Genomic DNA, 27,865 nt, shown 5'->3' on the forward strand with positions numbered 1-27,865 from the left:
AAGATGTGGTTTTCTTCAAATATGTATGTAAATAAAAATAAAACACATTTTAAAGAAATAAACCTGGTTTAATTTTTCCATGGTGTATAATCAAACTCTCAGGTCAACAAGAGGGACATTTATATACAATATAAATAGTTTACAGCCACTTACAAAAATACTTTTAATTGTATTTACACAGAATACTAATGCTACAAATTTTAATATAATTATAGAAAAATATATTTCACTATCGACCAGAATAACAATTTATGAAAGGAAATATACACAGCCTGGAGATTTCTCCAGAAGGTTATTTTTTACATTTTTAGTGCCGCATTTTTGTCTTTATTCTTCTGCTCCACTGTAGTTCATGTACACAGACTGAGTTTTAAGTAAGAAGTCTGGTTTTTGATCCACTCAGCGACTCCTGCAGTCCAGTCTCAGATCTACACCTGGCTGACCTCTGCGTCATCCTGCTCTGACAGGTGATAGAGATCCCTCAAGGCCAAAGATCGGCTGATGCCCTCCAGAAGTCCCTCGGCCCCGGGCTGTAAATGATCCATAACTTCTTCATCATCGAAGCACCAACCCGACCAGTCCACGTTTACACCGTCGGTGAAGATAACACTGATGAAGGAGTGGGATGGAAAGCATCATCAGTAAAGTTTGTCATGCAGAATGTAAGGCTTAAGTAACTATTCTGCTACCGTGTGTGATAAGGTTTGTGCTGCAACAACCAAAATCTGTTTGAAAAGCATAGAAGTAAACACCTTGACATACTAGCATGTAAAACAGTGCTATGTTACAAATAATGCATTAAAGCACACCCAAAGGAATCATAAAAGCATTATGACATCAAATAAATCAAACTTTGTATAATCACTAAATGGTGGTGATTTAATGAGCAGAAAATTAAGCAGAAGTTTTCATCTGAATGTTTAGTAAAGTTTTAGAAAATACATGATGAGAATTTAACTGGATGCACTGTTTTAAAACTCCATTGTAACCCAAGGCTTTGCTGCTGCAGACACTGTCATGATCATTTCTATTTTCCATTCTCACAGAACAGTCTGTCCATTAGCAGCCCACTCAACTCTGAAAACTCATTTTAAAAGTAGAGATTTGACTAGAACGAATCTGGCTTTTTACTAATGATTTAAAGCAAAAAAAACGCCTACAAGATCTTATTCAGCAGCAGATGCTGTAAGTGGAGCCTGTTACGATAGAGATTATCTGATTTGAATCAAACTTCATTTGGAGGTCACATTATGTGATAGTCACAGAGCAGTAAGGGGGAGATTTTCCCAGCAAAGCTTTTTTGAAAGAATGTTGTTTGACCATGAGCAAAACTGACATAAAAACTCTGACCTTTATGTAAAGTACTCAACGTTTATAAAACCATTGATTTATCTTGTCATTAGTCCATGATTCATGTTGTATTGACATAGGGAGAAAACTTAATGATTTGAAGTTAGGTTTGCTTTTCATTTGGGATCTTTTCTCTTCATTATCTTTTATTCATTTATTTTGTTATATTGTTTTAATTCACCCAAAAAATACAGAAAATAGCAACTTATTTACTCTGAATGTTCTATTAACCATATATACCGTACTATATTTTATCTTACAGGTCAAACTTAACGACTTAATGAATATTGACATTATCCAGATCTGCTGTTAGATGCTAATACTGAGACTGCTTCCTTTATAAGGAAATAAAATAATATGTCTTTAGATCTGGGCTGTTTGTTATGTGTCCCTGGTTGTGTTTTTGTGTATCAATTTGAAGGTATGCTGTCAACACAGTGGTTCATATGTTATCATAGTTGGGTCTCTTGCCTTTCTTCTTGTGTCTTTAGGGTTTTACTGTGTTTACCATATTTCAGTTAAAACTTTAACCAGCTCTTATTTAAACAATCAAATGTGAGGACTTTGTCCTACTCACCTGTCCCTCCTGTCATCTTCATCCCCGTCCACTAGTTGCTCTCTCCATCCTTGACTCACAGTCGGGGCTCTGTGTCTCATCACTTCCACCACCTCCTCCCACTCTGTGTCTCTGTCTCCATCACTGGGTGGTGGTGACGGCGTGGTGGAAAGTGAAGGAGAAGTAGGAGGATGCTTGGATCTCAAATTAGATACTCTTAGATATCTGTTTCGTTTCAGTCCATCTCTTTCTTTCTCTCTGCCTTTGGCTCTTTCCAGGAGACCATGCAGGGGTGAGGTGTTCCCGTTTTGATGGTTTCCCAAGGGCTGGAGTTGAGTGTCCTCTGCAAGGGGGAGCGAGTAGAGGCTACTGGAGTGCACACGAAGTCCATGGTCTCTCTCGAAGATGATGTTAGGAATGGAAGCACTCCTTTTGGTTTTCACCATGGGCCTTTTGTTGTGGTAGTAAACATCAGGCAATTCAGATTCAGACAGTGTGTGTGGATCTGGAGAGACTCTGTCATTTATGTCCCAGAACATCCCCTGATTTGATCTCAGGGAGCTCAGCTTCAGCACCTTCAGTGTATCTGTGCTGTTAGCAGAGGGAAGAGAGTTTCTTTTCATATTCCGATTGTACTCGGTGTCAGAGTCCTGGAAGAACTGTCTAGACGTCTGAGTGGAGAAGCCCTGATAGCTGCTGATGGGCCGTCTTCTCCGTAATCCAGGAGACTTCAAATTTTTGGACAAACCCCATAATTCTGGAGGAATGTCTAAATCCTCAGGCTGGCTGGAGACAGAATTCCTCTTTGAGTCTTGCTTAATAAACTGGGAATCTGAGTTTCTTCTTGGGGATATTCCTCCTTCTCTTGGTTGTCTTAAATTCTCAGGCCCTTCCCTGGAATTTGTCAACTGGTAAAGAGTTTGTGAGGCAGTTTCCTCATCCATTGGGTAGTCAATATCTGGATATCCGCCAAGTAAGAGAGCATGTGGTCTAGTTGTGTTCTGTCTTGATGGGTTAGTTGCAGCATTTCGGCAGAAATAATCCAGATTTGGAGCAGATTGCACCTTGTGATTTAAGCCGACCACTCTTCCCTCATTGGTCATCACAGATTCAGCCATAACCCCCTCCTTTTCTGGATTCATCTTGATTTGTTCTCCTCTCACTCTCATTTCTATCCACTCAGACCCTTGAACAGGGGGCTGTCGACTAGCAAAGCCCTGACGAGATAAAGTGTGGTTGTTTTCATTAGGCTGGGTTTGCAAAAAAGCTACTCCAGTATTGTTGGTGGCCATATCATCTGGAGATTCATACTGTTCCTCTGCTTCCCTTGATGCCATCATACCATTGATTGATTGAGGCATAATAAGCTCCTCAGTAAGTTCATCCACAAAAGTCTCTCCCCTTGATCGTACTCGAAGTTGTTCATCTGTCTCCAAATAGTTCATTTTGGCATCTTTGACAGGTTTGGCCTCCAGCTGCTGGATTTTCCACTTCTGAAGTTGCCTGATGTGCTCTGTTTCTCTCAGGTCCTTCAGTGTTTCCTGGGGATGTTATATTGAGATAAATATATAAAACATTTCTATCTTTGGAGCCAAGTTTGTGGCATGGAAACCACTCAAATAAAACTACTTGGTTGTATAATTTTAACGGTTCTGCTTTATTTTTACCTTTGCCTGTTGGATGGTGATGACCCATTTGGAGCAGCTCTCTGCAGTGCTGGCTGCAAGTATGTAGACATTCATAGCACTCTGGAGCTCACCAACCTCCACCAGAACAAATGAACCTGTGAAAAGAGGAGGAATGGCTATGAGATCTGAACACAATACAACTGTGTCATGTAATCTTTTTCTTAAGAGGCAGAGATACCTACATCCATCTTTTAATGGTAAACAATACGTTCTGTCGAGGGCCAGAGGAGGTCGAACTACCTTAAGCCGCTCCCCTTTCTTCTGAACTTTGGTCATCAGAAGAACGTCTGAGAAAAGCAAAGCCACTACCTCCAGCTGCAAATATTACCATGAAGAGAAACAAGAAAGTCAAAAAATGTAATGGCAACAATCTCATTGGAGAAGGTCTTATATGTAAAGAAAGTGAGTCCTCAGCTCTGCTCACCTTGCTGTCTTTTCTCCCCCGAATCTTTAGGTTCTCCTCCAGTAGCAGCTTTCGGACAACTTTAGGACCCACTCCTCTGATGGGGCAAGTCAGGTCAAAGTGGGAGATTTCACGCACTAGCTGTCAAGGAAATATGTCATTTGTAATCATCAGTAGCAAAATAAACTAGACTTTCACTGGCTATGATCCAAAATGTTTAGCATCGAAATGAGTGAACAGCTTTTCCACATCAGCGATCTTACAGAAGAAGGAAGAACACGTATGTTGTTATTGGCCTTGAAAAAAATTGTTTCTGTAGACTTAAACCCAAGTTAACTGTAATACTACAGTTAATTTGTTAACACACATATAAACCTTCCCTTGGCTTCAAAGGGAAACAATACCTTGTCTATTTCTTCATTTATTCCCTCCACTTCATATCCCTCCACCCTCTGAGATGAGATGGCAAGAGCGAGTTCCTCATCCTTTAGCCTCAGGTAGTCGTTGATACTTTCAAGAAAACTGATGACATTGGATAACTGAAGGAAATAGAAGAAAATGGTTAATGGAGTCTGCAGAAGTTTTGTCTTCTCACAGAGCATAAATAATAAGGCATCCTTGTAGACAAAGAAGAATGGCCTGTCACTTCCCTTATCTTGATCTTTCCTTGTGTAAGAATTACTTTATGGAAAAAAAGAACATCCTCCTGCATTATAATAGTCTGTGTATCACTCATTAAGAATATACACAGTGGAAAATTTTAAAAGGTTTTTTCCTCTGTGAGCTGTAAATTGCATTGCAGCGGCAGTTTCAGGTTCTAGATATTACAGGGAACTCTTTAAAACTTCCCACATCACTTCTTAATTCTTACTCATTCTCTTAAAAGTCCCACATATATAAAATCTGGCATAATTTGCCTTCTGCTATTGTCATATGTTCTCACCATGCCTCTCAGCGCGCACTGCACTTGGGAGTTCTGCGTTGTTTTCAACACAGCCTTTAGCAAAAGAGGGTACTTAGTGATCCTCTGATGGGGCTTGGCCTGCATGTCTCCGAGACGCATTCGATCACACTGAGGGTGAGTCTCCACCCACTGGACAGGACAGAAAAACAGGAACAAGTCAGATATTTAGCCCACTACTCTATGCTATTTTCAACTCAAACTGTTGTAATTGCTTTATGGCTTAGACCTTTATGCAAGTATTCAAATTAAAGGGTTAGTTCATTCAAAATAAGAGCTAAACACAATATAGTTTATAGTTGATCTTTGTTTCAGTCATGTTGTTATAAAAAGATCTTATACATACAATATAAATATAAAGGCAAAAATCTGTAATGTCATCTTTTTAACACGTTAAATCACATATAACTAAAACTATATTCAAAAGAAATGTCCCAAGTACTCTGGCTCAACACATCCTATCCTATCCTATCTGAAAAATATTTTCAGATGAAAACTATTCACTTAGAGGTATGTGGATGAGGGTGAGATTCCAGGATGTCATTCACCATCAAATCCACAGTGCTGGAACGAGCTCAGATGACTGATAACCTGACACCTTGATAACTGCAATCACATGTTCATAAACAAAAATGCCACACGAGCAAAATACTAAGTGTTGTGTTTGTTTTCAAAGACCCTTCCTACGCCCACTTGTTAACACTTCTTGTGAACTGATCCTTGATGGGCTGTGATGTGTTGTTAAACACAAAATCTCACCTCCCACTCAGGTTTATAACTGTGACGGTATGACACAAGTGAAAAAATGAGTGTTATATAAACACATCCACAGTACAGCTCCACTGAGGGGTTGTCAGAGTTGCAAGGGTCAGTGTTTTCCATCAAATAGATGCTTGCTTCCGACCTGCTAGTTTTTTTTTTTGTTTTTGGTGTTGCGCTGGTTGAAAAGCATTAAAACACAGTGCTAACATCAACACCAGTACATGTTGTCATAACATTCAATAATGACCAGGCTCCCTTCATGGTTAAAAAGGTACTTGTGGCGGTGAATGTTTTAGAACTCCTCACACATCTGAGTGTTCATGCATAGTGAACAGAAACAGGTGTGGGAGGGGACGGGCATGTGCTGCTCATTTTACCTGGACGTAGGTGAGAAAGTGAGAGCTGGTCTCCATCTGCCTGCGTGTGAACTCCAGGTTGTTTTCTTCCTCCCAGCAGTAATGCTGATAGCAGGAGAATCGCTCATGGAACTGAAAAATGACACAAAGTAGTTAAAATGAGTTCTTTAGGAATAAAACCACAATCAGGCACATTTATCTATTGTGCAGATGCTTTCTTACAGCGGTGAACTGTACAGATGACTATATTAGTGCACAAGATGCTGTATAATGTCTCAAAAAAGCTATACAATAAATTGTTCAGTATGATTAAACATTAAATTGCCTCCAGGTTGTAAGTTGAGTTTGGCAGTTGTCTCTCAAATTTATTTTTTTGTTTACTTTCTCTTTTTAGAAATCACATTTAGTCTCAAGTCAATAGAATTGCAACAAAATTTGAACTAAATATATCTGAGAGTGCACATATCAGTCACATGCAAGCAAAGATTTATGTGATAGGTTAACTAACTTATGCTGCGGGAATATAGCTTCTGTTGTAGCTATATTCATATATCACCATGGATCGATACTTGTGATCCCTGACTTAATGCAGAATTTTAGTCTGCAGTCCCTTAACTCATAGAGTGCTTTGCTACTGTATGTGCTGTTTGGTATTTTATTTATGCAAACTTTTCAATGTGTACAAATATTTCACAAATTTTGTATTTTCTAGCCTACAGACCATATCAACTTCTGTAAAACAATCTGCAAAAAAACTGCATGTGTGAAAATGACATGAGTAAATGACAATTTTCTCTATCCGACAGACATTGACATGTCTAACTGTGTTTGACATGTGTATGCTGCAGAAAGTGAGCTTATACCTGCAGGCAGCCAGCCTCTAACCTCATGGGGTCAAAAGGTTCTCTTGTCCTCCGGACTTCCTGTAACATGGGATAAATCACCTCCTGCCAAAACTGCTGATGTGCGATGATGACAGAGGGGAGGTTTGAAAAAAGTATCTCAGGGGTGATCTGTCAAACAAAAATAAGAGAATAACAAAGCGTTAAAAATGTAACTACCCTGCTTTGAGGTATTTTCCACCTTCTCAATGGAAATCAGAACTCGTGCTACATTTTCCACGTGTGTGTTGTTTTCAAAGAGAAGAGAGCGGATGTTCTCTAGTCTTTGCATGTCAATGTGTGTCAGTGGTATGCAGAGCAGTGGAAAATAGGCCTCATATTAAAAGCGTCGTGTGGCAATGTTTGGTTTTTCCACTTTTAACTAAGGAGAATGCTCTACAGACTGACCTCCAGGAGAAATCCACGCTGGTGCAGGTTGACAAGAGCTGCAATGACCAGCTGTGGAGAGCAGACAAAGATATGTTAAACATCCTGTGGAAAAAAAACGCAGCTTTGATTTAAAAAAAAACCCACTGTATTTAAATAAGACTGCGAGGGCTGATAGAAAACTGAGTATTACGTCTCTGATGATAAGCAGCTTGTTGATGTAGGTGAGCTCAGTGTGAATGAACTCCCACAGCGCCTCCTGCTGGTGCCTCTGCATCTTAGACATCGTCTGGACAGAACAAGATAGGTGAAGAGAGAAGAAGCCAAGACAGACGTTAAGCCGAGGGGTATGAAAAAGCGAGCGAAGAAAAGTATGACAACAGTTTATTTGTTTCTCTCTCAGTGTGTTGCCCTCTTCCACAGCATTAGCTGACACATAAAAAAAAAACTAAGCAAGACACAAGCAGTCCCATATTCAAAAGTGCTCTTTTTAAGCAAGCATTACTTTGACTTAGAAGATTCTACACAATGCTAACCCTTGATAACACATTAGCAGCCCGAGTGAGTCGATGGAAATGCTAATGCTAGCCCGCCCGTAACCAGGCTCCAATTTATGTTAGAGAAACAAGAAAGATGAAATCCTAGCTAAGGTTTGTTAAGCTTTGAATGTGAGAATTTATGCGTACGTACTTGTTTTTTTTTTTTAAAAAAAAAAAAACTAAAAAATATATTGAACTTTTTCAGGGTAGCTTAGTCTATTTATTTTCGAGGCCTAGTTTGCTTACGTTGATTGCTGCTCCCAATCAAAGTTGAAAGTTCACTTTTTCAACGCTTTACGTATGCTATCAACGGTTTACTCTCCCAAAATGCAAAGTAAAAGTATTTATGTTCACTGATTAATTTGGAAATGCAAAATTGACGATTTTTTTCTGTTCTCTCAAGTCACATTATATTGAAGTACGTATCCATGGTCAATAACGGGTGATGCATGTTGGATTGACCTATAATAAGCTGCCCAAGATGAAAACGTGTGGTTGGCACACTTGTTTTTTTCTACACTACACTAAACTAGCTTCTATCATTTTGTTTGCACACATGACTTTAAGATGGGGTTCGTTTGTTTGTTATTTGTTATGGGGTTCACTGACTGTTGAAATGTAAAACTGTATGGGCCCTTACTGAATGAGAGTCCACTATATCTGTCCAGCTCTTCTCCAGGGTCGTCCCTTGATTCTCCTCTTCCCACCTCCACTTGAGACTGACTGGCACAGCAAAGCTCTCCAGGTCCTGCTTCAACACATCCAGCTGACCCCGTTCCTTGGAAGTTGTTAAGACATGAAGAATAAAAAAGGTAGGAAGATAAAAAAGTGTTTGTGCAAACACAGGGATAGAGAGGAAAATTCATGTCATACTATCTCATATGTTGCACTCAATATGCACAAATGTAGCAGATGAAGACATGCTGCAGGGTTTCCAGTTGTTTGAGTGTGGGTTAACGGTTACAGCAAGTCCTGACTGTTTCATAACATGTCAGAGTGTTGCTTGATGAGCAAGAGACAAAATAATACCTCAGACACTGGGTTCTTCTCTGACACACCCTGACTGAACAGGACTTGTCTGAGTGCAGCTCTGGGTTTGGCTACTGCAGATGTTCCCTTACTCACTGTGGCAAAGTCAGTCACAACCTTCTGCTTGGTCCTTCTCTGGAAATTCATATGCAATGGAAAATCAGAATAAGCATTTTCAATTCATGTGAGCAGATGAAAGGATCAAAGACATCTCCAAGTTTGTACCTACAAACATCAAAGAACTGCACTGAGCAGCATACAAATCTAGACTGTGGTTATGCTTATTTATGTGTTAAAGATTTCAGAAGCAGAAGTCGGGGCCAGTGACAGTTTAACAATCTCCTGTATTTCCCTTGTGACAACTTCACACTTGATACTTAAAGTTAATATGTTCTTTGCAAGTAAAAGTCTTGCAAAAGGGAAAATGTAATGAACTGCTCAACCTGCTAAAACTTGGTATTTCATGATGGAGAGTTTTAAAGAACAGAGTCAAAATCTCATATCTTTAATGCAGTGATAATATCCAGTTATAAATATCCTTAAAAATATAATCTAATTCCAATAAAATGGATGCAAGTTGGAGATTTTGAAGAAGTTGATGATTTTTTTTTTAAGGATTGTTGTTTTAAAAGTGAATGTTATTAACCCCCCTCCCCCAGTAAAATTTTGCAGGTTTTTTTTGTTATAGAAAAAGATGCAAATTAGGATAAAACTTTATTTCTTTTCTTTTTCTGCATCCTATTGTTTTAGAAATAATAATGCATTTTCTGTCTGATTTCACTTGCCTGATAGCCCAGAGTGTTGAACTTGTTTTTGTCTGCTGACCCCCGGTGGTGGTGGTTTGTCTCTGCACCTGCAGTCGTCACATCCACAACATCCGTCTCTCTGCTTTCAATGTCTCTTTGTCTCTCCCCGTCCATACCATCTCGCCATGGCTGCGCTGCTTCTTCCATCACTGATTCATTTCCTCCACCATTGTTTACATGTGGTGCTTTTGAGGAAAGGCTGAGGATAAGCACACAGGGTTACTCATTACCAAAAGAAGGTGTGTATAAGGGCATGGTTAAAAAGAGTAGCTGTTAGAAGAAAAGGCTGCACAAGAGAGGCCTGAGTGGAAGACTAAATGGAGGGACATTGTGTGCTTTGTTTTCACTTTAATTGGTTCAGTTCTACTTTCTTTGCAAAACTAAAGCTTTAAACAAAAAAGTACAGTTAGAAAGATTAGGAATAGAAAAAAAGCTGAATTATTATCCACAAAGGGATTCTCTTAGTATTTCAGACAGTATTTTAGCAGGACCACAAGACTACATCACTCCATGTTTCTACTGGCTATTTCAACTAAATTACACACACCTTCCTTCCTTTATTTAAAATGTGACATTTGTTTTTATAGAAACAAGTACAACGTGAACCAGTGACACATTCCACAGCATTTAAAGCCAGAGCAAGTTTTTTTGCTACCAGATCAACTTAAAGATACATAAAAGTCAAGGAAAAAGTCACCCAAAAATAAATATGTTAAACCCTTTTAACCAGCATCTAATTGTGTTTGAATTTCTATGTGATCCCTAAATCTTCATAGCCCCAGTCATGATCTAATTTGACATCTGTGAGTGGTGACTTCCACATATTTATCCATTAACCTGACAAATGGTTGCACAGGGATTAACTCGAGGTCACTTTGTAGTTTTTAAACCACCTGGAGCCTGGTTGTGTAAACATATGTTGAAGCAAATAAGACTTCATGTTTTCAGTGGCTTCACAAGGAGACTTTAATAAGATGCTTGAGTTTTTTTACTGCAAGGTTACCAACAAAAACTGTGAAGAACATTAGTCATACAGTTACACTCACAACAGTTGAACTTACCCTTACGAAAGAAAAATATATTGCAGCATATTGGAAAATATCATGTTATATATTAGGTAATATATTCCCATATTTGAGATTTGGTATTTATATTTTGCAATATATTGCAATATATGGAAAGCGGCAATCATTTGTATATTTTGCAATATATTGCAATATATTTCATGAATATATAATATATTGTATATATGCCCTCAATATATTATTCCATGTATATCATAATATATCAATAATATATTACAATACATTTTAAAAAAATATTGGTACATATATTTTTCTTTCGTAAGGGTACAGCTAGGAAACTCGTTCAAAACAATACAAACAAAAGTTAAGTCACAATGTAACAAATACTGTTGTTTTGATCAAGATGGATTGTAATATTTACAATACAAAAACATATGAATTTCAAAGTAAAGTGACATTAAGAACTAAATATTTGATGCTAAATAAGCCATAACTTACCTTAAGCTTCGTTATGTTCTGTTTTTAAGACTTTTTAAGAGCATGCCAGGTAACCAGGCTGTCAGTGAAGCAGAAATCATCACCGTGGCATCTTACTAACAGTACAGCTGAGTTAACAAGACACCAGCAGTTTCACATGGCTCCAGCTCCTGTTTCAGAGTCAGGATTCAAGTGACATCAGTTCTGTCAAATCCAACAACTTTACAACTTCCAGAAAGTCCTGCTGCAGATTTAAGTTACAGTGAAAGCTTCCATTTCTCAGAGGACTGAGTTACAGAAGATTGTAGCTGTTAGAAAATGCCACTCTCAAGACGCTGTTTGGTCACCGCAGTTATATAATATGTTGCAGTCGGTAAGTGCTCTGCCGTAACTTGTATTCCTGATCATATTCAAACAGCTCTGCGGAGTTGTTCTTAAAGCAAACACGTTGCAGACAGGTACACTGAACTAATCTTCTCATGCTGTCCTGTCAAACATGAAAGGCTCTACGCAAGGGCTTTCATCACGGTGTCATACCTGTTTACAACCCCTGTCTGTCTATCTGTAACTCAACAAAGATGATTTTAACTACTTTGTGTTGTACATTCAGCTCTTAAACCCACTGCAAGACTCAAAATGAGTCCATAAAACTGGATTTGTTGTATGTATTTGTCCCCTGTGAGTCAGCAACACAAGCGTCTCAGCACAACTTATGGATCAAATCAGCAGCTTTAACTTTACAATGAACACAAGCACAGCAATGTCCCTGTACAATATCAGACAATTTCAACTTCACCCACGTTAGCTCTGCTTTTTAAAAGATCAAATTATAGACTTTACCTGGGCTTGGTTGGATCCATTTTGTTTCACCCAGTCATCTTTGGTTTCTGTTAGCTTTCTCCTCCTCTTTCTCTCTGCCGGGATCTGTCCCTCCCTCCCTCCGTCTTCCTTTCACCTGCACCCCTGCCCTCTGCAACTGGCCCAACGAGAACGACCAGATTCTGCAGCCAACAAATCAGTGCTTCGGGCTGGTTAATGTGTTGCAGTTAACAGTGTTTAGTGAAGCGGAGGTGGTGACTGTTTTGCTTTGAGGATGATCTATTGTTGTTCATGTCAATCAGACTTATTGATCACCTTGAGCAAACAGAGAGAAACCATTTTATATTTTTCAGAACAGAAGAAGGAGAGATGTGATGGGGTTTTGTGCAGCAAAGCGGCAGAAAAAGAGACACTGATGTGAAACCAAGCAGTAAAAATCTAGTGTTGTGTAATGGGAAATGCTTAAAGGTAAAACAAGGTGAGCTTTAAGGATGTAGATAAACAAAAGGAATGTCTCGTGTGAGGTCTGCTGGGATAAATATGACAGTTTAACGCAAATCGAAAAGACATCAAAGTTAATCTGGTTAATGTTTGCGGAAGCAAGATGGAATGAAGACTAACGACATGCTTCTCGTTTAATACACTTTAACATCCTTATTAACACTCAGATAAATTTTCTATTAAATACAGCTTTTAAACCACACTCCAGATTCACTCATCAAGATAAATGAGATATTTATTAAAGATTCTGTTTGCATAAGAGTATAACATCTTTTATCAAAGGCTCAACATTATTAAACATTGATTGTTTGTTAAAAAACTGTTTTAATATTGCAGTTACATGAAAGTGCTTTTAGATGACAAGTCTTCAGTCTGTCTGAGTGCAACTGATTCATATCACAATCTTACAGGCCAAGACTGGTCAATCAAAGTTGTTTTGGCTGAGGCATACTGAGACAAGGCGTGTCCTCTTTCCATTAACAGTCGTGAATAATGCTTGCATGATAGGGCTGAAAAGAATGCAAATGTGGCTGTGAAACATGGAAGGCCCACGCCAAGTAGGAACTGCAGACTTCCCTCGCTTTGTTATTGTTCCCAAAAGACTTCAGCCTTTTCCACTGTTTAAACAGGGAACTACTCAAAACATGACATCTTAACTTTCTGCCTGAACGCCAGTACCCGATTCAGTTCCCTCTAAGTAACAAAAACAGTGCGATTGTTTCACTTATCTCTGCAATCCTGGCAGTTCAGCATAACAGTGTAGTTTCACTCGCCTGTATATACACTTTATGTGAAAGAGCATAAAGATTAAACATTAAAGAGCCTCATGAATAAATTGGACACAATTACAGTCATCACATCATAAAGGTATGTTATGATAAAAATCAAAAGTCCTGTTTGAAATCATGAAACTTCATCATCTTCTCATATTTCCAAAGGCTTCCCAATGAATACCCAGAATACAGCGCATCTCTGAGACAGGTTTCTCCAGCCTTAGTTTGACCTTTTTTGGAAATATACACTCACTCTTGACAAAGAAAATCTTGCCTCGCTTATCTTTTTTTTAAATCCAAAACTGGAGCCCGTTGGCTTAGCTACCCTAGAAGAATTGGAAACTTAAAACAGCTACCACTGATCCTTGGCCCTCCATAACCTTTATAACTTACAGCTCAAAAACAAAAAAACAAATCCACCAGGCCGCACCCTGTAAAATCAAAACTGTCATAATCCCTCAAAGATTGTGTAGAAATTTATGCATATACGTGAAATGCTTGAAGCTTTTCACAAATTTAAGAGAATTTATCATAATCACATTTTTAGTGACCCCTCCTCCCTGAACCATTTGATCCATCGCTCTCAGTAGTTTGATCCTGTCATCTTAGCGAGTGATCGGCAGGAGGAGAGGTAGAGTTTTTCAGTGACGCTGGCTACTGTGAAATAAATCTGCTGTGATTGTAGCACCGTAAAGGAGTCCCAAAAAAGAACAATACTTGGTTTCATAAGCTTTTGGTTCCACGTGGCAGGAATTGCAGAGTCAATGAATGCCGTACTTTGTCTCCAGCCCCTCGGCCGCCCGGCCCAGATTCATCTCTCTGAGTTTGTCCAACAACTCCTCCATCAGAGGCTCATGCAGTATTCCACTTCTTCCTCTCCCGCCTGCATCAGATCCTCTCTCAGCCCACATCCTTAAAATTTGGTAGTGCGCCTCTCGAGATGATCGGTAATCCAGCTCTGCGTGCTCAATATCAGTATCCCTCACACCAAGAGAGCGCATCAGCTGCTTTGCTTGCAGCACAGGAACCAGATCCAGCACTGTGTAGATCAGGTCAGAGACTGCAGCAAAAGGAAGGGGACAGAGGAGATAAGAGTTGGAACAAGAGTTTCTGTGTGCCTGAGACAAAACACTGAAACACTGATGTGCTAAATGCGCTGGGAGGAGAGAACAATAACTTAAGATTTAATAAACGATCCTGACAACTACCAAATATTAATTTCATGGCAGATGGAGTGCAGGATATCCAGAACTTTTCTAAATATTAATTCTGAATTCTTACAAGGGGACAGCTGCATTACACACACACGCACATCACTTTCCTTGATAACAGAATATTTGATACTAGTTTGAACTGTCTTTGAATTGTGAGCTTAAGACCCTGCTGATGTAACAGATACTGTGTTACTTGAATTAGAGTCATTTGATGTTGAAGTTCAGACAGTATTTTGCAAAGGTGAGTTTAGATACTCACTCTTGATTTCCAGACGGGGACAATTGGGTGGGTTGGATGGCTCCAGATCGCTTGGAGAACTTTGGGGAATAGCCTCAACACTGTGGTTTGGATGCTGCTCGCTGTATATCAGGCCTTTCTACAAGACAAAAGACAAGCAGGAATAAATACATGCACTGTAGATGTCAATCCAGCAGAGGAAAGTAATCACAGACTGTTAAATCAGTGTACCTCACAGGAGTCCTGAGAGTCGTTCGATGTTTCAGAGATGGACTTAATCAACTTGTCCTTCATGGACTTTTTCGTCACAAAGTGGGTGATGGCGATAAAAATGACACACATTATGAACGCCACAGCTGCAGTTACTCCTATTATGTTGATGAGATTCTTCTCTCCAGGATTAGCATCAGGACCTACATGCGAGCAAGACATGGATCAACATTAGAGATACAGTCAATGATCTTTACCCCACATGTCAACCAGGTTCATTATTTTCAGTTTAAGGCTTTTTACATATTCTCTTCATGATCTCAAAGAAATACTATACCACATATAAAAACTAAGAAAAAACAAACAAAAAAGGGCTTTATGTCACACAGTTTGTTTTAGATTTCCACAGAAGTAAGTAAGAATCGCTCCAGATAAATAGATGGTAAAATCTTGAAGTTAACTTTGCCTCTGTAACTTGGTAAAAACATGTGCACCAGTGCTTTATTTCAAAATTCTGATTTGATGTGTTGTTTTCAGAATGATATGCAAATGAAGTCATTTTGGCTTAAAATAAATAAATGTATTTAAAAGAACAAATAAAGCACAACACTAAACTACAAAAGAATTTAAGTTGTAATTTGTTAACAATATAAATGAAAATGTATTTTAAGTATTTTGATTTTTGGTGATAACTTCAATTTGAGACTGCTATTCATTGACACCTCTTAGACTCTGTGACTGTCTTACTGGTTTAATACTTCAAAATAAAGGCTGTTTTTCAGTTGTCTTTCCATCAGAAAAATTAAGATGATTGATTCAAATTATTTAAATCTTGGATATTGAGGACAACTATGCTTTGCCTATGAGAACATGCCCCTCACTCGAAGGCCTTAAGGTGAAAGAAAAAATACTCTGGGCTTTAGTGAAATCTGTATCATGCAAATGAAAAGTTCCCTTTCCAAATAATATATATATATATATATATATATATATATATATATATATATAATTTTTTTTTCTTTGCTTTTGAAGAACACTGGTAAGTTTCCTGTCCTCTGAAAACTGAACTAGTGAATGTGTACTTAAATAATATTTGATTTGTTATATCAAAATAGTTTAATGGCTGGAGTTTATTCTAAATCTACAACCAGTGCTCCTTTATTGTGAAAACTAATGTGTTAAAATCAATATCAATACTTTCAATACTAAGTTGGCCTCATGATGCTCACCTTGTGTACTCAGAGTGCGAGATGGGCAGAGATGTTCACAATCAATTTTACATCTGTGGAGAACAAAGAGGATGGTTCGTGATATTGAGGAGGAAGTGTCAACGTCTGAAGAGGAAGTTACAAAGGCTGAGTCGCTCTGTTAACACTTTAAACACGATATAGAGTGCTTAAAACACAGGAAACAAATGTTGAAGGTGAGATGATAATTCTGAGTATGGTTTATGTGTATATGTGAGCCCTCCTTTTGTGTTGTATCTGACATCAACTGAGAAACTAACTAAACTGGGAAACAGGCATAAAAAGCTAGGAAGTAAGTAAATAAGGAAGTATATTTAACATACGACCACTTGTTCATTAAAGTTATGGCATCAGTGCCAAAGTTCTAAAGTCGCGCAACTTCTCTTTTGTTGCAACAAATGGAAAGACTGAGCTGAGTTGGACATGTGCTGCAAGTTTCAATTCAACAAACTAACTTCCCTATGGTCAGCTTTAAATACTTGCGTCCTAAAAAGCAGAATGGGAACAAAGCATGTTTAAACTCTTAGGTATACTCACTCCTTGCAGGGTTCACACTTATGGTTGACTCTGTAATAACTGTCTTTACATTGACACACAGTATTACTCTCTGGTGTACCTGAGCAAAACAAGAAGTACATGAGAATGACAAAAAAGACATAACTTCTGACAAAAGACTGAACATGAAGACCTTTTCAGATTGACTCACATTTATCTTGTTCTTTCTCATCAGTTCCACATTTTGTGCACTTGCGACACTCATAAGTTTCTGAGTCAATGTAGGATTTGTAATAACCATCCTTACAACGACAAATAGTGTTTCTGTGTCGTTCACATGGTGACACCTCTATTTCATGCTTTGAACCTGGAAGACAGAAGAAAAGGTGAACAAAGCAGTGTCTAAATTTTTGACTTGCCATGTGAAAAACATAAAGGCTGATGAGGACAGAGGTAAATCTGACTTTACCTTTGCAGACTTTACAACTTCTGCAGTTTGGGAAATGGTTCATCTGATCAGTGTATTGTGATTCAGGGCAGGGTGTGCAGTTACTCCTTTGATTTGAAGCATAACACTTGTCTACAAGCTTAAAACCTGGAAAATATTAACACCACATGTGAATACAGTCAAGTCTTAACACATTGAAATTATCAGAAGACACAGATGCCAGTGTTTGTGATTCATGTGCTGTGCAAGTAGACAAAAAGTACCTGGAGAGCATTTATTGCAACATATTCCATTTCCCGCATGATAGTCGCCATCTGGACACTTGTGCTCCTCTGTGGGTTGTAACAATGTCATGGTAGGGAGGAACATGCACTGCAACAAAGAGGAAACAATGAATATAAAGAAAAGCTGTCTTTAGATGTGAAGGGTTTTTTAGTTGAGTGTTATATATTTCTCACCATTAGGAGCAGTACTGTGCTAACAGGCACTCTCTGGCTCCATCTCTCTCTGTGGACACCTCTCTCCATTATCTTATAGGTTGTACTCAGTCCATCTGAGTAAACATTATCTGTGCAAAGTGACCGAAAGAGAATAAAACACAGGGACTCCACAATTGTGATTTTTTTAAAAGGTGACCGTGAATGCAAACAGCTGTGTTTGCTATATTTTCTAATGTATGGAGAAGCTCATACACTCAGTATGTAACCTGACCTGTTTTCATAATACATATATGAGGGCCTGTGTACAAGTTCTATTTAACTATTTTCAATCACAATAGTGAGAATCTTACATATCCCTATATTTTTCTGCTGCAAACATAATCAACTGTGGCAGAAACATGACAAACATCCTGAAACTCTGTCCTAGTTACTGACTATTATGGGAACTGCTTTCTGACAAACAACAAACCATGGCTGAGAGCACTTTGACAGAGTTGTCTGAGTAAAGATGGAGTTATACTGAGGAAGAAGCACAAGTTTCAAAGCTGTTAATTCTAACACATAAAAAGATTTCTCAATAATTTGATTCGATTTGAGACTTTAAGTATTAATGCCAAGTGTTGTTTCTTGATTTAATCCTACTCGGTGGGTCAACAATTTGAAATTAGTCGAGTCGTATTTAAGGTTTTGTGGCTCTTCCATGCACATTGAACAGATAAGTCGACTCTAAAGTGTCTACGCAACTTGCTCGGCAGCTACACCCCTCATCTCACTGTCAGAGCAAACGCTATCTTCAAACCGTCAAACCTCTAAAACTCAATCTGACGACGTGGCCTACATATTAACTGATATAGTTAGCGCTAAGTGTACAGTCAAGTTTTTACTGTTTTTGTTTCTTGTGTCAGTGGTTTCGATTTAACTATACACCACATAACGCCCACTGCTGCCTGAAGACTGATATGAATCTGCTCTTCCCACAGACGGACATGCAGAGGTATTTTACCGTCACTTACCTGTACGACCACAGACGGAGTTCTTCTTACTTTGACTTCATGTATTGACTTAACTGGTACTTTAGTTTAATATTCTCTTAATTCCTTAAAGAAATCCCGTTGACGTTGCCGTTAACCCTTTTCCTCGGCGCTCGTGCGGAGGCGGCCCCAGACGGGAAATAGCTGCGTCACGTGGCCGTTTATAGGAATTCGAGAAGCAGTTGGGCAACACAGCTGGGGGCAAAACATACCTAACATGTCTAATGTGGCAGATTAGTGGCCTTTTGTTAACATGTTACATTAATATATCATCGTGGAAGATACGAAGGGACGTGACAGTCAACATATAGGGCTACACGTTGTGTTAAAATTAACGGGATCAAAATTAAGAGTTTATCTGATTAAATAATAAAAACAACAACATAAAAGTATTTTTATATCACCAAAAAAAAACCCCATCTTCATCTGGGATATCCTTTAAAAACTTTTATTTATGTATTTATTTATTTTTAAAAAAGGAGAAATTTGAGACTTGCATTTAAACACATCTTAATATCAAATAGTTTACCATAATTTGTCCTATCAAAAACTCAGCAAACATACACATTCTGGCTTTTGTCAAAATAAAAATGTAAAATAATTCATTAATGATAATTTAAAAATTAGATAACCAATTATCCCCAAGCTTTAAATATTTTCCAACCAATGGATTTTCTTTTCAAATGTCTTTGGATCAGTTTTCTGTCAAGTGTACTATTCCTTTAAATAAGGAGACAAGGTTAGTCGTTGGACCTGTTATAACTGGCACCATGATTATTAGGCTGGTGTACACTGGGGTTTTATCTACCAGGCCATTGAATTTTAGTATCATGTGACTTTTGCTGCTAGTACATTATGAAAGAGCCCGGTCAGCACGACAATTGCTTCCTCAGAAAAACCACTTCCTTCCCTGTCAGCCAAACCCAAGGTATAGAGAGCATATCTTCACATCTTTACTCTTCCTCTGTCTCTGTCTCTGTCTCTATCCTTCTTTTTATAAAGGGCACACACGCTCACGTTTTATGTTAAAGGCTCTGACAATTGGGTAAAAAGTATTTAAGGATTGTAATTGGAAAGTAGCAGATATACCCCAAAAGACTTTGAAAAACAAAAGAGAGTTCTCAATTTATTTTTAATTTTAGCAAAATACAATGCATAAATCTAAGCTAACATTTGAATAGTGAATAGTTAGCTGGTAATAATAAAAGTGTGAAGACTGTTTTTTATGACACCACAAACATATCAGTAAAACAATTACATACACAAATAGTTACTTATTAACCTCTAATATCTGGTTTTATAAGAAGGCTTTTAGGGGTGTTAACTAACCTTTTAACTATTGCTTAGAGCATGATCTTTTACTTTAAAGCATTACTGAGACTCAATTTTGATTCTCTCTCACTTGCATACTTTCACAGTGACTTTCATGCAGAATATGAGAATCATACAGGTTGGCTCACAGTCTGCATGAGGATTTTATTCTATATGTGTTCACTTTAGCATAATGTTGAAATGTTTCTGGTTACAATTCATCTTAAATTCTAATCACTCAGTGGTCTTTACTGTCAGGCAGCCTGTTACTGAAACCTGAAGATAAGTAAGAGCAGGTTTAAGTCAGCTCAGAGTAATTTTGATGCACAGTCATTGCTCTCACACTCATCTCTTTACTCTTCAGCCTCAGCCCCTTCAAGATCTTGCTTTGTCAACCTTGAGCCCTGTTTCAGAGTTGACAGGAGGTCACATGATGTGTTGTGGTCTGATTTCTGAAAAGGGCGTAAAAAAAGATGACAGGACATGACAGCTGTACAGAGTGCCAGCCACAGAAAACTAAAACGTGTGTCTAACTTTCACAGAGTGATGTATTTCAAGATGAGCACGTGTTTTTTTTAATAAATTAAAACAAGAGTAAAGTAGATGCTGGGAAATTATTATTGGATCATTAGCTGGCCATTAGAAATTCACTCATTTGATATGTTTTCATTTGACATGTCATGTTCATACCTAATGTCACACATCACAAAGCCAGTGGTGGAATCCCTCAAATGGGCTTTCCAAATATGTAAATCTCAGATACAAAAGAAGTTTACCAAACATTAGCTGCCTATACTAAGAACACAACAGACACCAATAATAGAGATGAAAAAATATCATCACAGAGAGCACTGTTAATGTTTGAATTAGTTCAAGTAAATGTCGATTTAAGTTCTGCAGGTAGCTTAATAACACTAAGAAACATTTGTCCATCTAATTAAGGAATCCAATAAAAACATCTCAACAGATATGGACAGTGAGAGTTAGTAGCCTCTATTTATCTGCTTATCCAAAACAGGTTGCTGGGGTAGCAGTTAAACTTGATCCAGACAGCTCTTTCCCTGCAACAATCTCATACTCCCCAGGTCAAATGGGGTATATGGTCCTTCCACTGATCTACTTGATCTACCCCAAAGCCTCCTCCTGGGCTGACATGCCCTGGACACCTCCAAAGAGAGCAGAGCCATCATTCTCAAACACCTGAACCACCTCATCTGGATCCTTTGAAGCTCCACTCCTAGCTCACTTAATTAAAGATGAGTTTGAACTTATTAACAAATTCAATTCAATAATCTGAACTGGTACTGGATGTTTGAACACTGTGCCTCACATGCTTTTTTTGGGGAACTTTAGGTACCACAGGTGACCTGAATGCTGTAAGTGTAGTGCTTATGAGTCAAGTCCTTGCTTAGATATGAGAAGCAGATAGTCAGAGGCTCTCTTCTCACTGAAATACTGACAACGCAACTGAACTTGAGCCCCGACCACCAGAACTAACACAAGGGTATTGCAGGAATAAATGAATAAATAAAATAAATCAATGAAAAAAAATGTGCAGGGAGTAAAAAAAAATATGTTACATTGCTCTTAAAGCATTTCAAAAACAGTGAACAACTGATAAAAACTTTAATAAACCCTAGAACACTAAAACATGAGCAGAGTCTCAAGCTGGGTTACAAACCAAAGAATAGAAATGGGTTTTAAGACTTTTTTTAATGGAGACAGTAAGGGGGCTTGTTTTATGTGGAGGGAGCTCGTTCCACAATTTAGGTGCGGCAACAGAAAAAGCTCTGTCCCTTCTGAGCTTTTGTTGTGACCTCGATACCTCAAGGAGCAGCAGATCGGCTCACCTGAGGCACCGAGAAGCAGCTCAAAGAGGTACGGCGGGGCCAGACCGTTTAAAACAAAAAAACCCAAAACAAATAAAAGAATCTTGAAATAGACAGACAGCCAGTAGAGGGAGGCTAGGATGGGAGTAATGTGCTCCCTCTTACGTGCTGCGTTTTGCACTAATTGGAGACCTGTGAGGGAGCACTGACTGACTCCCAGGTGCTCACTCCCCCATGCATGCTCACTCCTATTTCCTGCAACACACCTTAGCTGTTAGCCTATTATTTTGCTGCTGTATTTTTTTAATTATGGCTCTCTTTTCATCTCCTCTTTTCATGCATTTGTCATGCATTTACTTGGCAGATGCTTTTATCCAAAGTGACATACATCAGAGAGAGCTTCAGCAATTCCCCCTTCAACGTCCAGTCTTCACAGTTTTGATCAGCTCCAATACCATATCAGATGAAGTAGAATATTCATACTTTTAACTTTAAAATTGTGGGATTTAAATTACGTACATACTCTGTATGTAAAGCAAACTACTTTTTTTGCACCACAGGAATATCTTTCCAGCCTCTTCACCTGAATGCAGACATATCAGATAATTAGCAGGCAGCATATAGATTCTTTTCTTAAGTATTTCTATTTTAACATTTTTGATAATCTGACTAAGAGATTTACTGCTCTCTTTCATTTGGTGCTGGTAACAGGAACTTATTATTGCTCAAGCCTGTGTCATAAAGAGGCAAGGCAGCTCATCAGCATAATGTCATTTCTTGAAATGACAGTTATTCTCACAGCAGGTTTCTGTAAGATGAACTGGTGTTGGGTTGTGGTATGAGAGACAGAAAAACAAAGATGAGGCTGTTTTTGAGAAGCCATTTGAGCTGGAGTAGCATACTTGGATTGTTCATACATATCTGTATTTTCTCATGCACACATAATGCATGTACATCGTACATGCATGCATACATACACTCTCTATAACCAAAGGGGCTTCCCACAATGGAAATCGTTTGATTATTTTCAACTAGGGCTCAGATTTTGGATGAAACGAGAGCAATAGTGCCAGTGGAAAGTAGTGGAGGTTGATGAAGACCTTTTTTTTGGTCACAGAACTGGGGGTCGCTACGGAGAGAGACAGAGAGATACTGGGTGAGAGAGCAGCACAGAGAGCTGTCAAAGGCATGAGTAAACTTTCTCATAATGACTCATCACAACCTTTTATGAATAATCCCCTGGTACAGTTCTGGTCCCCTGCTCAGTCTTACACTCAGAGGGTCCCAGGTCACATCTTGTCTCACCTTCTCCTCCAAAGTAAGTCAAACTGTATGAGACATGTACTCTGTCATCTTGATTTGTACTTTAATGTCCCTGTACTTTTGTAGGATGTTAACCTTGCTGAGTGTTTGTATGTGTGAAAGGTACATTTCTGTGAATTCTGTAAAGACTTGTCTACATGCTATAGATCACTTTTGACACTTGATGTTTTACCACAGATCTTTCAGCAGCTGCTACATGTGCATGTATCTGACCAGAGTGAAAATTGTCCTCTTCCTGCCTCTTCCTGCTTTTCCTTTTCTACTTCCTCTTCTCCCTAGATGCAATCTCACTATCATTTAGCTTTTACTTTTATGTGCAGCCTGTCTTTCCTCTCTGCTGTGCTCTCCATACAGTGCAATGAGTCACAATATGCCTGGCCAAGGCCAACCCCAGAGTTTTGTTGTAACCGTTGCCAACCAGGTACAGTGACTTCATTCCCTCTGTATAGGTTTTGTAGTTTTGATACAAACAGGTGACTGTAACTTTGAACTACTGTGTGTATTCCAGGTAAACATATGTTGACGCGTTGTCAGAGCAATTGCGAAACCAAGTGTGCTCCCTGCCCCAATGGCCGGTACATGGACAGCTTCAATGTGCAGCTCAGCTGTGAATTTTGTCGGAAATGTGAGGAATGTGAGTAACTTTATAGTTTTTTTTTTAAAGGATGGGGTCTTAGCAATGTGTGCACAAGACTTTGAGTGTGCAAAAGAAATGTGTAAAGAGATGCTGTTTGATTATCATCATGTTGCTGCTTCCTCAGATCCAGCTTTGAACTTTGACACAGTACCCTCTGATGATTCATACTTTATCAGAAAAGAAATGTTTAGTTGGTTTACACAGCTTTGCTAACTTAATGATTAGACTACACTGGTATCAGATATGATGGCCAAAGAAAAAGCTTTAAACAAAAGTGAGGTGCACATTAAGTCAGTACAGAGCATCCCTGTTTGTAGATCCCTGTTTGTAGATCCCTGTTTGTGTGTGTGAGGCATGATGCATGTATGATTCATCCTCTGACCGGCAAACACAAGCTCTGAAAAAAGCCTGTTGCCTTTTAGTAGTTACTCAACTCTGTCGGTAGATCAAAATTTTAAAGAAGTTTGCTCATAGAGACCCAAGATCAAACACGTTAGGGGGATTTCCCATTCAGTGTGTCAGGGTGGGACACAGTCAGAGAGAGACTGATGTGGTGGGGGGGAGCCTGAGAAACCCTCTGTTCACCAGCTCAGGGTGGGATTCTGCTGCAGAAGTTCATGTTTGTCTGGTAATAAAAGCAGCATCAAAGGCAAAACCAACCAAAAGCGCTACAGAAAGTAGGAGGTGCAAAAAGTAGACCATCATCATGTCAGTGGAAAAAAAAGAAAAACACTGAAAAATGGTAAACATCGGAAAGAGCTGCAGATAAAAATGTCATATCTTGTGTCATCACTTAGGTCTGAGCACTGCTACAGGTGAGCACAAACAGCCTGTTATTCTTACCTTTAAATGTCAGTGTGGAAAGCATACAGTAGATGACAGATGGCACAGACTTTACAGATGCAGACTCATTGGCAGCCATGAGAAGAACATTCAGTGCATTCAACCCTGATAGTTACAAGGTGGCACTTGGGTGTCACAAAAACTTAGAGGGAGAGGGAGTCAGTGATATCAAAAGTAAAGAATAAGGTGTTACTTTTAGTTACTGCTGTGACAGAATTAAGACTCTTTCAATATAATGGATGAATGACACGCAAGAGAAATACCAGAGGAAAGTTTTATTTTAATACTGCTTCAGTTGATGAGCCAGAAATGATAAGATTTGACTTTTTGACGTATATGCAAACTTAAAGAACTTTGTAACTCGGGGTCACCTCCAAGGGTGATGCTCAAAGGGGTCATTTGAGTCTGGACAACCTGGGTTTTTACATTTCCTTTCAGCATTGTAGTTTAGCTGTTACCCACCTTTTAATTCTGGCAGAACTTACAGAAAGTCTCAACATTGACTCTCTTTTCTATATTGCTACTAAATTTTCAGACTTTTGGTGATAAAAGAAGACTGAATGTCAAGATTTTTTTATACCACACGTTCAGGGGATTTATACCAATAAATGTCTGTGGAAACTTATTTAGGTGGAAATTATTCAACCCACACAAAATCTCACCAACTGCTCTTGCAGTTCAACAGTATTAAGATGACAATCATTGAGCTATCTTGAAGTTCACTGAAAGTGTTAACACTTCATTAGTTTTGCATTACATGTCTTCAAAGGGAGCACGATGCCATTTAATTGGATCATAACCAACAATATTTCCCCACAATGTAACTACTTTGGTTCTTAAACCTCCTTTAATGGCATCAGTCACATCAACTACTACAACTACTGAGATGATGAATGACTGCTGTATATCTGTTAAATAAAAGCAGCTTCCTGAAGGCACAGTAAAGTCATAAATGTGAAATCAAAGCGAAAAGTGATAATATAACCCTCTTCTTAAAGACTGTTTACGCGACATGCCCAGTTTGAGTCATTTCTCTTTTTCTGATTTATGTCATATGTCTAAGACAACGTTAGACCTCATATACATGTGTGTTGCTTACACATACTTACATTCTCAGAATGATGAGTACGCCTTATCTCTCAATGACAGCTGTTGGTCATTTTTTTCTTGTATCTTTACAGCAAACATGGAGTATGAGTCACGTTGTGATAGCATTCACAACGCTGTGTGCAAATGTAAAGCTGGTTATCGATGCAGAGACCAATCCTGCGCAGAGTGTGTGCAGATTTCAACTACTACCACCGATGCACTCCCATCACCTCCTGCCACCACCGTTTCCAGTACACTCCCTCAAACCCACAGCCCCACCAAACTCCAGCCCTCTACTGAAGGTTTGAAATCTTACAAATGTTACTATCTATGTTTTAGGGGGAACAACTTAAGCTGCATAGAATTCTGCTTCAAATCTAAAAAATATCAAACAGGTAACTGAAAAAATCTGAATGCTGTGATGCATTAATTGATCTATGGAAGAGGAACTGCAACGCAACCAAAGCTTAAATTAGACATGCAGTACACTAGGCTTAAGAGGCAAAAAAAGTGCCTCATTTTATCTGAAAAAATAACTGAACAGCAAAACTCTTACAATCATAAGGTACAATGATGACCTGCTCTTTTTATAATCAGTCACAACCACCTTATTCTAAATTAGGTGAATGAAATAGCAATTTGGCATCATTCTTCTGGTTAAGCGTGTTGTATTGCAGATAACGTCAGAGTGGGATGTGGTCAGATGTATGGTCTTTTGCACCACTTTTGCTCTTGTTCAAACCACAACTTTTGGTTTTTCCTTACCAGCTAGAAACTTTAAAAACTTCAAAATATCAAACTCAGAATTATTAAACTTTCATATGTTTTTGTCTTCCTCAGAGAATGGGATTCTGACTCATACTGAGGGAACAAAATCTATATATTGTGTCACATAAATGTGTATATTTTGCAAAAAATATATGCTGTAACTGCTGTAACCAGCAGTTTTACATTCCTCTCTCCATACCTCCGTAGAGGGTCACATGACTCTTACTATTCTTGCAGGATGCAATGAGTGTGAGGTCAGTCACATAAGGTTACCAAGAGTGATCTGAATCTCGTGTGATTACTCAGACTTTTTGACCAGTTTTGTAAAATGGAAAGGATTTCAGAGTAATCTTGCTGAACAGTCTGAATAATGACCTATTTAATTCTTCCACTGAACTCTTAAATGTGTTTGCACCCAGTTGATAACTTTATTTTTATCTCTTTCTCCAAGTCCCGAAACCTGCTGTACCCATAGAAAACTTTCTCTGGGCATCCCCTTACATAGCATCTTTTACAAAAAGAAGCTGAATCTATAAAAAAAAAACAATGACTGCTTCTTTTTTTTTTTTCAGCACCAGTTTCTGATTTCTTGTACGCGAGTACAGTGTGGCTCCTGGCAATAGTTGTTCTTCTGTGTGCAGTCGTTGCATTATTTATTTTTACAAAAATCCCCACTTTACAGCGCTGGATCAGACACAAGCTCGGTAAGCAGGTTTACACATTCAGTTTACCACAATTTCTTTTTTAATCATAAACTTATAGAGATTCTTTATTAACGCAGACTTTCTTCTCCATTTATCTGATATTCCTCGGTATAAACGTCCTCTTTTTGTCTTTTTGCTCAGGGGGCATTCTTGATCAAAAACCTGCACCTGTTTCAACAAGCTCAGAAGATGAGGAAGTATCAAAGCCTATCCAGGAAGTGTGTGGAAAATGTGACCAACTTCTTGATGTATGAATAAGAGACAAAAGCCTGGACTTGAACAAACCACAATGTACAGTGGGACATTGAGTGACATAGTTTGGATCCAAAGCTTCTCTTGTTGCTTGGGCTTTTTATGGCAACTGGAGGGAAACGTCTCTGGATTCAGGACTGACCAAAGCAGGACTTTGTGACATCTGTGCCATTGAGACGATGAAAGTGTTTAAATGCACAAGGACAAAGAAAAGAGGGGGACCCTGTGCAGCACGTTGCTAAATGGTTTTATGTACTCCAGTAGAAGAAGTGATGCATCTTGTGTTTATGAAATTAGACTCAGTAGATATCACATATCTCTTGATTTGTTATTGGATTTTTTTTATTCCAGTTGATATCAAGTCCATGCAAAACATTAAAACTTAAGTAAATGAGAGCTAGCAATAATGTTAAAACATATTTACATGTCATTTTAAATTATAGCCAACAAAAGAAAGCACCATCCAGCAGCTC

The 27,865-nt window shown here is 38.5% G+C and overlaps 3 protein-coding genes across 3 annotated transcripts; 1 reads left to right on the plus strand and 2 right to left on the minus strand.

Moving 5' to 3' along the window:
• Nucleotides 1–149: 149 nt before the first annotated feature.
• On the minus strand, nucleotides 150–9,865 carry plekhg6 (pleckstrin homology domain containing, family G (with RhoGef domain) member 6). Its single transcript, XM_074683279.1, has 14 exons — nucleotides 9,698–9,865; nucleotides 8,913–9,047; nucleotides 8,524–8,661; nucleotides 7,538–7,633; nucleotides 7,366–7,416; nucleotides 6,940–7,089; nucleotides 6,098–6,208; nucleotides 4,941–5,090; nucleotides 4,402–4,536; nucleotides 4,019–4,138; nucleotides 3,777–3,909; nucleotides 3,574–3,689; nucleotides 1,928–3,447; nucleotides 150–609 (listed from the first exon to the last, which is right to left on the minus strand). The coding sequence occupies exons 1-14, from the start codon at nucleotides 9,863–9,865 to the stop codon at nucleotides 429–431; spliced, it is 3,204 nt and encodes a 1,067-aa protein (XP_074539380.1). The 3' UTR covers nucleotides 150–428.
• Nucleotides 9,866–11,293: 1,428 nt separating this feature from the next.
• tnfrsf1a (tumor necrosis factor receptor superfamily, member 1a) lies at nucleotides 11,294–18,772 on the minus strand. Its single transcript, XM_074684242.1, has 10 exons — nucleotides 18,619–18,772; nucleotides 17,624–17,733; nucleotides 17,429–17,537; nucleotides 17,187–17,312; nucleotides 16,929–17,084; nucleotides 16,760–16,838; nucleotides 16,205–16,257; nucleotides 14,997–15,178; nucleotides 14,787–14,904; nucleotides 11,294–14,373 (listed from the first exon to the last, which is right to left on the minus strand). The coding sequence occupies exons 2-10, from the start codon at nucleotides 17,690–17,692 to the stop codon at nucleotides 14,075–14,077; spliced, it is 1,191 nt and encodes a 396-aa protein (XP_074540343.1). The 5' UTR covers nucleotides 17,693–17,733; nucleotides 18,619–18,772; the 3' UTR covers nucleotides 11,294–14,074.
• Nucleotides 18,566–27,750, plus strand: LOC141801264 (tumor necrosis factor receptor superfamily member 6). Its single transcript, XM_074684243.1, has 6 exons — nucleotides 18,566–18,599; nucleotides 23,379–23,520; nucleotides 23,608–23,733; nucleotides 25,761–25,970; nucleotides 27,009–27,140; nucleotides 27,282–27,750. The coding sequence occupies exons 2-6, from the start codon at nucleotides 23,379–23,381 to the stop codon at nucleotides 27,392–27,394; spliced, it is 723 nt and encodes a 240-aa protein (XP_074540344.1). The 5' UTR covers nucleotides 18,566–18,599; the 3' UTR covers nucleotides 27,395–27,750.
• The last annotated feature ends 115 nt before the right edge of the window (nucleotides 27,751–27,865 follow it).

This window comes from Halichoeres trimaculatus, unplaced genomic scaffold, assembly GCF_033239565.1.
Source record: "Halichoeres trimaculatus isolate MK-OKI-2021-1 unplaced genomic scaffold, fHalTri1.1 fHalTri1_scaffold_12, whole genome shotgun sequence".
NCBI classification, from domain to species: domain Eukaryota; kingdom Metazoa; phylum Chordata; class Actinopteri; order Labriformes; family Labridae; genus Halichoeres; species Halichoeres trimaculatus.